Source organism: Telopea speciosissima, chromosome 3 (assembly GCF_018873765.1).
Source record: "Telopea speciosissima isolate NSW1024214 ecotype Mountain lineage chromosome 3, Tspe_v1, whole genome shotgun sequence".
In the NCBI taxonomy this organism is placed as follows: Eukaryota; Viridiplantae; Streptophyta; class Magnoliopsida; order Proteales; family Proteaceae; genus Telopea; species Telopea speciosissima.
The window spans coordinates 31,961,860-31,977,681 of NC_057918.1; the positions used below are offsets into that span (position 1 = coordinate 31,961,860).

A 15,822-nucleotide genomic window follows, 5' to 3' on the forward strand; every position below is an offset into this window, starting at 1 on the left:
TTTTTAGTTCTCTTTCCCCTAATTCTCACACTTTACCTGTTATTCTTGCTGATTGGTACCCCTATACTAGTCATTGGTCATGGTACAGTTTGTCAGTTTTCATTAACTCCTCTCTCAATCTCTCCTCTGTGTTAAATGTTCCAAAATTTCCTATTTGCCTCTTATTTGTTAGTTAGTTAACTAAGCCTCTCAACTGTTCAGTAACTTTCTTTCTTTCATACTGTGTTATTCGGGATCTTCACCCAAGGAAGACGATTGGTGGAGGGCATGAAAAAGATGGACTGTATTACCTCTTTAGTGCTGCCCCTACTGCTTCCACTGCTACTACAACTGTTGATGGGGTGTCTGCCTTTCAGTGGCATTGTCGATTAGGTCATTTGTCTTTCTCAAGGTTAAAACTTTTGTTTCTGCAGTTTAAGTCTTTTGTTAGATTAGAGTGCGAGGGTTGTGAGTTGGGAAAGCACCGTCGTGCTTCCTTTCTTTTGTGAACCATCTCCCATATTCTTAGTTCATTTTTCTTAGTTCATTCTGATGTTTGGGGTCCTTGTCGGGTAAGTAATAGGCATGGTTTTCGTTACTTTGTCACATTTGTGGACAATTATTCTTGTTTTACTTGGTTGTACCTTTTGAAGGATCATTTAGAGTTTTTATCTGTAATGAAGAATTTTATCAATGAAATAAAGACTCAATTTGGCTTTACCTGTTCAAATTTTTCGCTCTGACAATGCTTTGGAGTATGTTCAAATTAAAATTTCTGATTTTTGCACCTCTAATGGCATGATTCACCAGACTAGTATACTCCACAACAAAATAGGGTAGCACTGTAGCGGAACGTAAAAATCGACATGTACTAGAAGTGGCTCGTGCCATTATGATCCATATGCATGTTCCCGAGCATTTTTGGTGTGACACTGTTTTAACTGCTTGCTATTTGATTAATCGTATTGCGTCCTCTCTTCTTGCCGACAAGTCTTCGTTCTCTATTTTATTTCCTACCTTACCGATTTTTAGCTTGCTTCCCCAGATTTTTGGGTGTGCATTAGGGGCGGAATTATCCTCAGCCCTTACAAGTCTCCATTCTCTATTTTATTTCCTACCTTACGGATTTTTATCTTGCTTCCCCGGGTTTTTGGGTGTGTATTAGGGGTAGAATTGTCCTCTGCCCTTATTACTCTTTTTATATTCTGTTTTAGGCTTTATTTTTATTAGTTTAAGTACAGGGATGTTTCTGTACTTTTGATTATTAATTCATTATTAATATACTAAGGGGGAGGCAGCCACGGTAGAAGACAGAAAACCTTTATCGCAGGCTCTCCTTCTTCTCTTCTCTTCTCTTCTATTTTCTTCAAGTCTGATTGCAGGATTCTGGTTCTCTAACACCATTCAAGGACTGGTTTCTGTTTCTGGTTGCAGCAACCTATGCTGCCTATATTTTGTTAAAAGTCCTAGTTAATGACGACATAAAGATAAACTAGGGCTTTCTGCTATCTACTTGTTGATTATGATGGTATTTTGCCTAGCATTTTGTTTCGGGCTTATCGAAATTAGCGAAAAACTGAACTCTCGGCGAAGTTTTGCTGAAATTTTGAACTATGGTGCACTTTGCCTTTGATAGTTTGATTTAACTATGGGGTACAGTTTCAATAAATTATAGTTGCTCTATTCTAGAAAAAAGTGATAATTGAAGAATGCTTTTTCAGAATGCACATGCAAACTCTTCCATGTTAGAATGGAAGATATCTTGGTTTATCATATTTTGTTGTTAGGAATTTAATTGCACAGTCTGGATGGGGATCCTTTGCTCTTTCTCGTACTTTCTAATTCACCTTTTGTGTAGGAACTTAATGCTGATTGGCAGAGAGCTGCGGCAGGTCTACTTGTTTCAATAGGCTCTCATTTGCCCGACTTGGTAAGTTTGTCTATATGAAAACTTTTTGACTTGTTGCTTAGTTGATAACTGATAAGGATTCCATACTAAGATTTTATTTTTGTTCAGAGAAAAAAGGTAACTAAATTAGGCAAAAGGTTTCATGTACGGTGGTCATGCATTATGCTCGGTTGTCGTACTTGAAATCCTTCGATGGGACAAGCCCCTTTGAAAATATCAAAACCCACCTCCTCTTGAGTCTTGACAAATGGTCCAATTTCTGAAAGCGGTTTATATGAAATCCCTCCCTTTGAAACTGATTAGTGGTTTGAGAACTTTGTCTTCTGTCACAACTTGTTACGTGGCAGACATGGGCAGTTCCTGGGATAAAGGACCCAACACCCATCTGTTTGGTCAAGTATCTTCTTCACATAGAGGGGGAAGTGCCTTTGAATTGAGTTCAAATAGAACAAGAATGCCCGTGTTGCCAGATCAGAAATGACACTAACAGTAACCAGACATAAAGAGAATAAGAAGAAGTGAGAGAGAGAGATAGATTACCCTAATCGATACCCCTCATCTTATTTTTATGCTATGTTGCATGGGTTCAGGTACGGCGATCAGGTATGAGTATGTGCCAAGAGTCAGATCCACCTAACTCTTAAAATTTAGGATACTGGATGTGTCCAAAAATGGGTTCAGGTGCGGGGAATCAGCCAAAATATAAGTTTTACGCAAATGTGATTCACAATTCTTAAGGAATGTAAAGTAAAATTTTCTAGTTATGGTTCTTGATATAATTTGTAAACCTGTAAGGACTTGCATATAAATCATAACAACAGTAGGAACGAAACGTAGAATATTATTATTTTTCCTTTAACTTTAAGTGTGAGTAGCAATTGATATAGATCGATGCATGAAGAAGAAAAGGAGCAAACTTGAATTCAATAAAACTCACTGTTCATGATACTATTCACATGAACAGTACCCGAGTCACTATTTATATTACTGTTCACGTGAATGGTGGTATGGGCCCCATATGGACAGCTGGAGTGGAATATTATATTCTGCCAATATCATTTCTTTAATTGCTATTTCCTTTCTTAGTTTCTATTTTCTTGTATGGCTATTGAGTCAATAGCTAGGTTGTTAGAGTCTCTATTTTCCAGCTAGTTACTCCCAAGGCGATACATTGAGCGATGACCCCTACTATGACAGCAAAAGCCACAGTTTTGTTGTCCATCCAACCAGCCTGAGAAATGAGATCTGATGCATACTTCACTTGAGATAGGCGCTCGTAGAGTCCTCGAGTACCACAGCCTTCTCATGTGTTGCATTATAGCGTGGAGGATTGAGATCGCTTGGCATGTGTTATCAACCTTCCTGCTGCATGGAAACCAACAAGGCAAAAACCCTGGCCACTCTAACTCGTACTAGGGCTAATGCTAGTACGAGTGGTTCCCCCACCTGCATTATTGGTCGATTGAAGATGGGTGCCTCGATTCAATAAAACATAGGACAAGGGGGTTGTGGCCACTTTTGACCCCTCCTGCAGCTGATGCGTCTAGTTGACTATCCTCCGATTCCCGCCTAACAAGGTTCAAATTTTAGGAGTTAGTTTTTTTTTTCCCAGTCGTATTGGGCCTATTGTCCATAGTTCAAAAATTCGTCAAGATCTCGACCTGGTCGAGACGAAACTGCATACGAAATATCAAACCAGCGTTGTTTCGATTGAGTTTTCCGAGATTTCGATCTAGTTTTCCGAGATCTTGACTAGGGTGTCTATGACATATGTATTGTTCACTGTACTTGGGTTGGGCGTCTATGTATTATGCATTGTTCACTGTACTTTGTAGTTTCTACTTTAAGTCTTTAATTATTTCTTAAATAATTATTCAATATTATGTGTCTTCATTCATTATTGCATAATTTACTTGTCTTATTTGCGAATTATGTCTCATAGCATTCAAACAATGTGTAGAATAGGCTATATTATATAAGGGTTCGACGTTTACTGCCAACCAATGGTGCAAATCCAAAACACCAAATTGAGTGTTTTTTTGTACAATTTGAAGATTTAAATATGTTTATTAAGCCTAAAACAAGCTTCCGCTAAAATTTCAGAGCCAACTATGACCAGTTGCCCATCGGAACATCAACCCGAAACCCTTCCCAAAAAAATGCACCGTCTCGCAGACGAGATCTCGACATTTCGGTTTTCTCATCCTAGTTGAGATGAGTTTTTAAACTATGGTATGGGCAGCCAAGCAATCTTCCCACACCAATGGGAGTTGCTAATTTTGTCACTACTGATGAGTTGATTATAAATAAAGAAGAGGGGCTCCTATTGCCCCAACGAATTGAAGAAAGAAATTAAGCTTGTTGCTTAGCTGAGAGAATCAGTTTCTCTGTGAGAGAGAGCTAGGGTGAGAGGCCCCTTCATTATCCCTTTTCCCTTCTTTTCCTTATCTTCCACTCGATCTCTCTTCCTTCCTTCTTTCTCTGTTTTGTTTTCTGAGACCAGACAGAGCAACCGAGCCTTGTCTGAGTGTTGTTCTTCATCCCTAAAATCCTCACAAGTGTTGCTTTGAGTTGCTGACTACAGAGGTCTGAGATCAACCCTGCGGATTCCAGAGCTAAGAACTTCCTTCCAGATTTGGGGGCCACCATATCTCTGCAACCAGAGGAACTTTGTTGCTGAAACTTTGGGATTATATTTCCCCTCCCAGGAGGGCCACTCGACCCTGCTTAGAGACATAGTTCAAAATTTCGTTTCGTTTCGTTTCGGTCGAAATTTCAAATATTTTGAGTATTTCGGTCCAGTCGAAATGAAATGCAACTTCGAATTGAAAAACATGCAATATTTCGGAAATTTCAGAAATTTCGGTATAAAAAATGCACTGTTTCATTGAAATTTCAGTTATTTCGGCCATTTTGTTTCGGTATTTCGGTCATTTTGGCATTTTACACCCACAAATGACCAAGCAAAACTCATAGAAAAAATGCAATATTTTGATGAAATTTCGGTCTGGCCGAAATGGCCTTCCAAAATGAGATGTAATACTATGCTTAGAGATACTTCTGCTGGCTGGTGTGACTTGTATACACTGAGCTGCTGTTTTCAAGGTTTAGTTTCTATTTTCATGACCTTGGCATGTTTCAGTTCCTAGCCACCTGTTTGAGCTGAACTTTTGGGGTTTGAGTCCCACTCCCACCACTGGACCCTATATTCAAAGGCAATATTTCTCCAATCCTCTAAGTGCTGATTTGTTTCCTGATTCACTTGGGTTTCTGGTTATAAAAGCCCTATCCCTAGACCTGCGGCTGAGGTGTATAGGCTGCTGCCAATTGTCTGCTTGGGGCTGGGTTGTCTGTTGATTATTGGGGAAGATTGTAAGGGTTGAAACACCTATTTTACCTACTGCTAGTATCCCTACATATCCTGAAATCAGTATCTATATTGGTGCTATTTGTGATCCTGACTGGGGTTGGGTTTGCTCCAGACCTGGCCTTACATTAGCAAACAAGCCACAATGGGGCTTAGGGCTTTCCTTCCCACCCACCATTTATCTCCATTTCTCTTACTCCTTTATGCACAGGTATACTGATCTTCTTCTTCTTCTTCTTCTTCTCTTAATGCTTCTCCTCGTCATTCTATAGCCAGCTGTCAGGTGTTGATTAGTGGACTGTTACCTCTACTTTTCTTCCTCCACTGTCTTAAGCCCAGTCATGTCCTACGATCAGCAGCAGTGTCCGAGTCATATACCATATCCGCGCCCATGTCTTGTTATGTAGACAAGGGTGCTCCAGGGCAAAATGCTGTGTTCAAGTAACATGGTTTATAAATTTCTGTAATAAGAATAAATTAGATAAACACCCCTGATTAAACTGAAGTATCAGAATACCAGAAGTACCTCGTGACTCGTAATAACACATCTTAAAAGCCCTAAATCCCACTATATTGAAATGGCTTTTTTTTTTTGTAAATTTATGAAACTTTAGATTAATTGTTTGACTTCCCATGCTTCACGCTAAAACCTGATATCACATGGACCCACCTATGTTCATCCAACTCTACCATGTAGCATGAGTTGTTCCTTTGTGACGAAGACTAAGTTCACGAAGCTTTGTGGCATTTAGTTTTTTGAGTATGTTGCAACAAGCATAAGTTATGGAGAGGATGAATCCCTACGGTATCTTTATCTATGCTTATAAAGATTTAAGTGGAACATAAATTGACTTAGGTAGCTTAAAATAAAAAGATAAAACTCATCAACCTTATGAAGTGGATGCATCGAGTGCTTCTCCCAGCGATCCTCAACAGTCATCTGGTATGAACTGCCACCACGTGGTATCGCTGTTTGCACATGGTCCTTCATCATCTCAATGGCTGCGTACAGGTGTGTCAAGGTAGGCTTCTTCTCAGAGTCGATCATCCTCAATACCTTAACCACTGGCTCTAGTATAAGAATGACCTTCTTTAGGTTCTACCATAATTGGTCACTAGATATGGTCGCCTGTGTTACCCTAACCTATGGTGAACCCTACTCCTTTCAATTAAACCAACCCTTTGAAGCAAACATCGACCATAGTCCAACCATCTCCACTTCAAAGCTCTTCAGGGCAATGTAGTTGGTGGTGAATTGAGTAATGCCAGGTCTCACCAAATCTCCACCGCACTTGTCTCTTAGCATCTGTAAAGCATGTCCATGGTTGTAGACAAATGTGGTCCCTTTTCTTGCCCTCTCGACCACACCTTGTACCAAGGATCTCTTCACCATGTCCCTTTAGCATGGAGTCAATGCATTGGGCTGCACATGGTGTCCTAAATATGTGGTACCTGTTGTTGTGCATCAATCTTTCCCCAGACTTTTTAAAGTTGCTGCGGTTGTCTGTCACCACTTGGACAATGTTTTGTACCCCCACCTCTAGTACTACATCCTTCAACAACTTATATATATACTTTGCATCCTTCTTCTCCGTGGATGCATCCACAAACTTCAGGAATGCAGTCCTACCATCACAATAGACCATGAAGTTGATGATGGATTGTCTAGTGGGTCCAGTCCAACCATCACACATCACAGCCACTCCATAGTTTTCCCATGCCCCCTTAAAGTATATCAATGTACTCCTCTAGCTCTTGTTTTGGTGGGGCAAGTAAAAATTCATTAGTTCATATGCAAAGGGCCCCTTCACTCTTGGGCCAACCTTCCCCACAGAGTTGAGCATGCTTTGGTAGTATGGTCCCTCAATGCCATTTGCTGGAATGCTATAATAAAAATGGCGTTATCCACTTTACCTTTCCAATCCATAGTTGTCAAGGCATCGCTTAGGCGTCTAGACGCCCTTTGTAGGAAGGGCACATTAGTCGCCTAGGTGACGCCATTTCAACAAGGCGTATGTGCCTTGTTGGTGTTGCCTTGGTTTGTTTTCCCTCCGCCACCACCGTGGATCACCTTGTCTCTATGACAACCATGTTCTAATCAGACCAGGCGTGTCTTAGCTTTCTCTGTCTGGAATCCTGAGTACTATATATGGTAGGATCCCGCTAAAGGATCTCAATAGGATCCCTCACCATCTACTATTGGTGCTGGGGCTGCCCTTACACTCTGTGATCTTCGGGAAGGCAACTCATTCTGCCTTTGCTTCTTCCCCCTCCCCTCATCTCTACCACTACCACATACCTCTGGTGCAGTTACTCTAGAGCCTGAGGAACCAGCTCCTTTCCCACATCTTTGAAACCCTAACCTGCTCCATCAAGTATGTCACTCGGTTCATTGACTGAGCTTGCTGTATCTGTCTCTTCTCCATAGTTGTCACGGTGTCTAAGTGACCCAAGGCGTTGGAGAGGGTCCAAAATTAAGCGACACCAACAAGGCACCACCTAGACGACCAAGGTGCCTGGACGCCTTGACGATTATGCTCCTCTCTGCCTCTGTCTCCGCATCAGCAGGTATATAATCACGATCAGAGTCATCAGAGCCAGCCCTTGTTGGTGGGTTGACTCTATAGAAATTCCTCGTCAAACTCTTCCCTTGCCATTTGCTTTTCCAATCTCCTTTGCCTTCCTCCCCTTCATGATGTTAGCCATAGCCTTTTGTACCTCACTAGGGACTCTGGTGCATTTCGCCACATCCCTATAGCTACCAGCCAGATGGCACTTCAGTCATAGTGTCCTCCCATGATTCTAAGTGCTTAGGCGACAAGGCGCCCACTTAGGCGACCAAGGCGCCCCAAGTGTTATTTTTTATTTCTCCCCTTTTCTAACATTATTTAGTATACTATAATATTTTAGTATGCTACAATATATATCTTATATCATAAAAAATCAACATTATACCACCTCAAGTCATCAGAAATCAACATTAAGTCACATCAAGTAATAAAAAATCAACAGAACTAGAAGACAGCAGAACTGAAGAAGCAAGCTATTGGAAGTTTGAAACAATCAAACATACATTTGGTTTATACTAGTCTCACATTTACTTTATATTGTTCTTAGAAAATATGATCTTATCTATAAGTAATTAAATTGCTCTCGATTTAGAGAAATGTTCTTGTTCTCTAAGAAGTTTGATTAGTCAAATGATTTTAGTATGAGGTAGAACACAAAACCAGCTTTCCAAAAATTGCTTAAATCTGATTTATATTGAAGAAGTTATGTTCCGGTCAAACCTTTTTTTGGTATGCGAATGCTGTCAAAATCGTTCTGAATGAAAAAAAATTTTTAGATATCAAAATGAATATTACCGCACTTTTGATTTTTAACAATGTTTTACCATATTAAGATTTATAGAATTTTTAGATTTGAGAAAAACCCCAGCATTAGAAAGTTGAAGATTTCACCTACTGTCGAAAATCCAATTTTTGTTCTTGAACTGGGGGTTGACTTTTTATCCTTTTGAAATTTGATTGTTCAACTATTTTTATTGGATTTAAATAGGGGCGTATTTGCATATTTATGAATAATATCTTAAGTAAATGAAATAACAAATAAATTCATTTACTTAAATGATATTTGGCATAAATAAGGGCCAAAACCGGGTTCCATACCAATAAAACCAGTGCACGGCGCCTTGCAATAAGGCGACAGTCACTTAGACCCCTACAAAACCGTCTGGACGCCTAGGCGACGCCTTGACAACTATGGTCTGATCTACTCAACGCAATTTATGTTCAGAATCCCTTACAAAGCTTTTATCTAATGTTGATTCTAGCAGTGAATGTGAGCTTTTTCAGATATTTGTTTGATTGTCCTTCTATGTTCATATTATCTTGCCCATTTACATTTGTTGCTGCAAAGTTTAGATTCCTCCTCTTTTTTGAGTATATATTTTTCTTTTCTTTATTTCCATAATTTCAAATGAAAACTCAGTCCTGGTAAAACTCTCTTATCGATTGTTGCTTGTTTCTTTCTTCTCCTATAGTTGTGTTGTGTGCTTCATGGGTCTTGTTTGAGTCCTTTTGCAGTCAACTTTTTGCTAATTATTCTATGGATCTTCTTTCCTCTTAATTGTTCAGATGATGGAAGAGATTTTTCTTCACCTGTCCGGGCCTAATTCAGCTCTACCAGCCATGGTTCAAATACTTGCAGACTTTGCTTCAGCTCAAGGTTAAGCATCTGCATCCTTCATCGTGACATGCTTTGAATGTTATTTCAGGTGGTGATTTTGGAGCTAAAACTTCAGTCTTCTGTGTTTGTTCATTCTTTTGAAGCTTTGCAGTTTGCCCCACGATTAAAAGGTGTACTTTCACGAGTCTTGCCTATTCTTGGAAATGTGAAAGTTGCTCAGCAGCCGATTTTTGCACATGGTATAGTTTTTGTGCTATTAGCTTTTTGGTTTGTTGTCAAGTTCATGCACTATTCTTGATTTTCGTTCTCTCTATCTCTCTCTCTATGTGTATATATATATATATATATATACACACACACACACATATGGGTGCATATTGTTATCACCTAAGTGGTGAAGTAAGAAATTGTAACCTTCTTTTGATTGCCTCTTGTCTAATTACCAAAAGTTATTTATGGTAGGTGTAAAAAGGGCTTTCAAAATAATTTGAAAATGACATCATTATGTGATTATTAAAAGCTGTCATTATCTTGTACATTTTTCGCGTACACATGTGAAATGACAAGATTTACCCTCATCGAAGAAAAGTGTCATACTAAAAAGTGCAAAAAATTAAGGTTACTACTTTTTCATCAACCTTGGTTGCAGCAAGATTTTCCCTATATGTAATCCTGCAAATGATACGAAATCATAATCCTGCAAAAACCCATATAAACTATGCAAATACTATGCATCATAAAGCTTAAACCAATATCAATCTTACATCAATCTGAAAGCAAAAACCTCCGTCTGGAAGGGAAAGAAGTCTTATCTATCCATAATACCTTAGCTCTTTCCCTGAAGAGACTATTAGGCGGTCAACAGCTTCTTGAAAATCCAAAAACAGGTGGAATGCATGCTAATCGATCTGCAGATTCCTCATGACATATGCATCGGTAGCATCTGTTCGCTAGATGCTACCCTTGTTTTATTGTTGCTCATTAATTCTGGTTAATATTTGTTGGAGACAGTTTCTATTAAAGTATTCTGTGTGATTCTATTTTCCTTGTGAACCTGTTCTAATCTTGGCATCTTGGATTCCTTTCTGTCTTCAGTAGTCAGTGAACATGTAGTCATTCTTTGTATGTTGCAGCATTTAAATGCTGGTGCCAGGCTGTGTGGCAGTATATTGGGGATTTTCCTTCTCATCCACTTCTTGATAGCAACGTCATGTGAGTAATGTTTGGTAATGTCTTTTTCTGGTTCTGACATTTGGAGGCTTAATTATGTCTATACAACTGCTTTCTCCCTGAGCCAAAGCTTTATTTAGTGCAGGTCATTTCTGAATTCTGCTTTTGAACTTATATTGAGGGTTTGGGCAAATTCCCGGGATTTGAAGGTCTGGAAATAAAATTCTTTTATCTCTCCTATTCCTCTGACTTCATGCTTTGTTGCATAATTTTGATGGCATTGCTTTTCAAGTATTTGTGTATTTTATGTTTATGCATTTCAGTGATACCACCTTCTCTCTACAGGAAATGCACTTCTTAAATTACCATGTATCAATATTTGGCAATTTACACCTTGATATAACAAACAAAAGATTTAACAAACTACTAGAGGTGAAACTCGGAGCAACTTGAAGCAGAATTTTCTGATGCTCTCCCTCTCTCCCTGCCGGTGCCTCTGGCAGGCCTGATCCCCCATTCCCTGGCTTGTCACTCTCGTCCCGAAGCATGCCATCCCGTGCCCCTGCTGCCTCCCCTCCCCCTTCTCTGCCGACTCCCCTTGCTTGGTCCTCTCTGTTCTCCTCTGGCTCTCCTGCTGGTTCTGATGGGCTTCCTCTGCGTTTTGTTGCCCCCTCTTCAGTGGGTTCCTCGAAGGTGGCCTTGTGTCCTGCTGAGTTGCTAGCCGAAGAAGCTCTTCTTTGGGAGAACTGTCTGGTCAGAAACTTCTTGGGCTTGCGACCACCCTTCCTTGTCGTCAAGTCTTCTCTGTCCAAGCAATGGCGTCCTTAGGGTTCCTTGGACACCTTTCTACTTGACCTCCCCTCCCCCTTCTCTGCCGACTCCCCTTGCTTGGTCCTCTCTGTTCTCCTCTGGCTCTCCTGCTGGTTCTGATGGGCTTCCTCTGCATTTTGTTGCCCCCTTTTCAGTGGGTTCCTCGAAGGTGGCCTTGTGTCCTGCTGAGTTGCTAGCCGAAGAAGCTCTTCTTTGGGAGAACTGTCTGGTCAGAAACTTCTTGGGCTTGCGACCACCCTTCCTTGTCGTCAAGTCTTCTCTGTCCAAGCAATGGCGTCCTTAGGGTTCCTTGGACACCTTTCTACTTGACAATGGATTTTTTATTTTCAAATTCTCCTCCTCTCTTGACAAATCTCACGCCCTTGAAGGTGGTCCCTGGCTTGTGGGGAAGAAGCCCATTTTTCTTCGACAATGGCATAGGCAGCTGCAGCTTAGGAAAGTGGACTTCTCATCCATTCCTCTATGGATTTCCCTACCTGGGTTGCCCATTCATTTCTGGTGTACTGACGGGCTCAGTCACATTGGCTCTGTCCTTGGAAAGCCTCTGTTCTCCGATGCGAGAACCAAGCGTAAGGACCGTCTGGCTTATGCGAGAATCTGTGTCGAGGTATCTGCTCACGACTTTCTTCCTGCCTTCATCACTGTCCATGAAGGAGAGGACTTCTCCTTTGAGCAAGAAGTCCATTATGATTGGAAATCTCCTCAGTGCTCAGTCTGCAAGGTGTTTGGTCATGACTCTCTCCACTGTGCTCCGGTAGGCATGGACTCGAATGAGGCTGGAGTGGCTGTTGAAAACCAAGGTCCTGGAGTGGTTGCTGAAGGATCTGATGCCGCGAAAAACTCTTTGAATACTCATGCCTCTCAAGTTGGAGCTACTCTGGACTTAGGTACTGCCGTCGTTGACATTGCTCAGCGTCTTCTCCGCCGCAAATCATTTTCTCGAGGCCGGCCGAGAACCAGGCATCGGCGCCGGAACTACCAACCTCTGGTGCAGACTACAAACCTGCCCACCAAAGCCCTGTCACTGTCGAAGCCCCTGCCTGAAAGAGATCCTCAGAATCGCTTCAGCCTGTTGGAGACTGACGACGACTAGGAGATTGTCTCGTGTCCTGAAAAACCTCTTTTTGAGATTGCTCCTCGAAGCAGGTCAAAGATGACAGATGTGGTTTCAGTTGAGGTTTCTTCTCCTAGCTCCGGACGAGTTGCAGATCCCCTTTGCCCCCTGTCGGAGTCTCCTTCTTTGGGAAATCTCCCTTTGGCCTCTCGTGACGTTGCGTCGTTCCCCTCTCTATCTTGTGCAGCCAAAAGCTCCTTTTTACCTGCCTCTTGTCCCCGGCCTGATGATGTTGACCCTGTGGGCCCCCCACCCCCACCTTCTAAAGCTCTCCTCTTTACTGGCTGGGCCCTTTTCCGGTTCACTCTTGGGTAACCCGGTTTCTTTGGTGGGTCCTTTTTCTTCACCCATTTTTCCCAGATCCCCTCTGATGGATCTGGGGCGGGTCAAGCTTTTAACCCGACTACATCATCTTCTTCTTCGCCCGTCATCCTCTCTTCCTCGACTCCCTCTGTTACCAGACAACCTCACCTCCTTCTCACCTCTGTCTCCCCCCTTGGCAGATCCTATAATCGTCGTCACCACAGCGAAACTCGATCTCGCTCTGTTCTGACTCGCCTGCTTGAGTCCTTGTTGCCCCTTCTTCCCCTCCCTCCAGGATTCTTGGCACCATTTGGAACACTCGAGGGTTGAATTCCCCCTCGAAACAAGTTGCCGTTCATTCTCGCATTCGCACCTCTCGCTCTTGCTTCTGTTGTCTTCTTGAAACCCATATTAAAGAACAAAATTCCCTTAAAATCCTCTCCTCCATCGCCCCTGGCTGGTCCTTGATCTCCAATTATTTCTCCCACCCCAATGGCAGAATTTGGATCATCTGGGACCCAGCAAAATTTGTCTCCCTTTCTGCCTCCTCGTCTCGATTCTTGCACTCCTCCTTCTCAGACTGCCAAGGCTGCTTTTCCTTCTTCTTCACTGTGGTCTATGCCCACAATTGCCCTGGCCTTCGTGCCCCTTTATGGGCTGATCTTCGTTCCATTGCCTCCCTCACTGCCAATCTTCCTTGGGGCTTGGGAGGGGACTTCAATGTCATTCGTTACAGCAATGAAAAGCAAGGGGGGGGGTCCTGTGGATTTGGATGCTGTGGATTCATTCAATGAATGTATTGAAGACTTGGGGGCAAATAATCTCTGTTGGGCAGGTTTTCCTCATACTTGGTCCAATAAAAGAGCTGGTTCCAACCATATAGCTTGTAAGCTAGACAGGGTCCTAGTAAATGAAGAATGGCTGACTTCTTTCCCCTCCTCTCATGCTTATTTTGACAACCCGGGCCTCTCTGACCACTCTCCTCTATCCCTAACCATCCAGCCCTTCTCCTCTTTTGGCCCTAAACCATTCAAATATTTTGACATGTGGTCCTCTCACCCTTCTTTCATGCCTCTGGTCCTTGAAGCTTGGAACAAGCCTGTATTTTCCTTCTCCAACCCCCTTCTTGCTTTCTCCAAAAGCTCAAGAATGTAAAGGCTGCTCTCAAGGTTTGGAATCACAATATCTTTGGAAACATTTCTCTCCAGGTGGCTGATTGCAAAGACAAGTTGGCCTCTATACAGCTTCGGTTACAATCTGATCTTCACAATGCTCCTCTTGCTGTAGAAGAAAAAGAAACTTCTATTGAGCTTACTACCCTGCTTGCTAGGGAAGAAAGTTTTCTCAAGCAAAAGTCTAGAATCAAGTGGTTGGATCTAGGTGACTCGAACACTGCCTACTTCCATCGATCTGTGAAAGCTAGAGTCAATGCAAATTCTATTTCTCAGCTCTCTAGCCCGGATGGTCCCTTATCACTTCTGTGGATGGCATCAAAGACTTGGCTGTTCAGCACTTTAAGGACATTTTCACCAACCAACAGGTGAACCATCCTCCCATTCCCGACAATCTGCTCAACAAGTTTGTTGCCCCCGAGCTGCATGCCTCTCTGTGTGCCATCCTCATTGAAGAGGAAATTATAACAGCAGTTCACTCCCTCAAGGTGAATGCGGCTCCGGGCCCTGATGGATTTAGCATGGGCTTCTTTCTTGCCTATTGGGACATCATCAAATCTGATCTCATTGGTGCCATTATGAGCTTCTTCTTCAACCCCAGTCAGATCAAGAGCTTCAATCACACTTTCCTTTGTCTCATCCCTAAAAAGGATGGGCAAATGTCATGAATGATTTCAGGCCTATAGCTCTTTGCAACCTGCTCTACAAGTTTATAGCCAAGGTCCTTGCTCGCCAATTAAAAAGTGTTGTGGATCCACTAGTTAGCGACAACCAGTCAGCCTTTATTCCTGGAAGAAATATTGCGGACAACATCCTTTTGTGCCATGACATTGTGAGAGGTTTTGACAGGAAAAACCATGCCCCCTCTATCCTTATGAAGATCGACATTCATAAGGCTTTTGACTCTCTCAGGTGGGATTTTATAGCTCATGTTTTGATGAAGATGGGGTTTCCTCTGGCCTTTGTCAACTGGATCACCTCTTGCATCAACACCCCTATGTTCTCAGTTCCGGTGAATGGCAGCTCGGCTGGCTACTTTGGCGCTTCGGCGGGAATTCGGTAAGGCTGTCCGCTCTCACCTTATTTATTTAGTTTGGCCTTGGAAGTTCTCTCCAGAGATATCCAGATTTGCACTGATCAGATGCTTATATCTCCGATGCCCAAGTGCAAAGCCCTCAAGCTTACTCATTTGGCCTTTGCTGATGACTTGATGTTTTTCTCCAAGGCCTCGATCAGCTCGCTTGAGTCTATTTTGCTTTGTCTTCAACATTTCCATGAGCTCTCAGGGTTGCGCATCAATCCGGCCAAGTCTCTGTTGTTCTTTGCGGGGGTGCCAGAGTTAAGACAAATCTGCCTTCCTGGAGAAATCTGGTTTCCTAGAAGGCCATCTTCCAGTCAAATACCTGGGTCTCCCTCTGATTCCGGCTAGGCTTTCAGCCCACCACTGCACCCTTATGCTTGATCTTATTAGGAAGAGGCTCCAGCTTTGGAAGGGCAAGCTACTATCTTATGCTGGCAGACTGGTTCTCATCGAATCAGTCCTGGAATCGTCCTATATGTATTGGTCTTGCATTTTTGGGCTCCCCCAATCAGTCATCAAATCTCTGGAGTCTCTCATGGCCTCTTTTCTTTGGAAGGGCAATGAATCTACTAGATACCTCCATCCTATCAGCTGGGTAGCTGTCTGCCTCCCTAAAAAAGGAGGAGGTCTTGGTATCCGTAGAATAACTGAAGTGAATTCAGCAGGTATCATCAAGCTCATTTGGAAGATAGCCTCCAAGCAGAAAAG

The 15,822-nt window shown here is 42.3% G+C and overlaps 1 protein-coding gene across 3 annotated transcripts in view; it reads left to right on the top strand.

Annotated features, from left to right (window-relative positions):
• LOC122653750 (protein SHOOT GRAVITROPISM 6) overlaps positions 1-15,822 on the top strand; it is a 177,548-nt gene that overhangs the window by 14,797 nt on the left and 146,929 nt on the right. For all 3 annotated transcript variants that reach the window (XM_043847686.1, XM_043847687.1, XM_043847688.1), the window contains exons 5-9: positions 1,838-1,909; positions 9,392-9,482; positions 9,587-9,682; positions 10,577-10,655; positions 10,759-10,822. In XM_043847686.1, the coding sequence (XP_043703621.1) occupies positions 1,838-1,909; positions 9,392-9,482; positions 9,587-9,682; positions 10,577-10,655; positions 10,759-10,822 (402 nt within the window). The remainder of the gene's footprint in view (positions 1-1,837; positions 1,910-9,391; positions 9,483-9,586; positions 9,683-10,576; positions 10,656-10,758; positions 10,823-15,822) is intronic.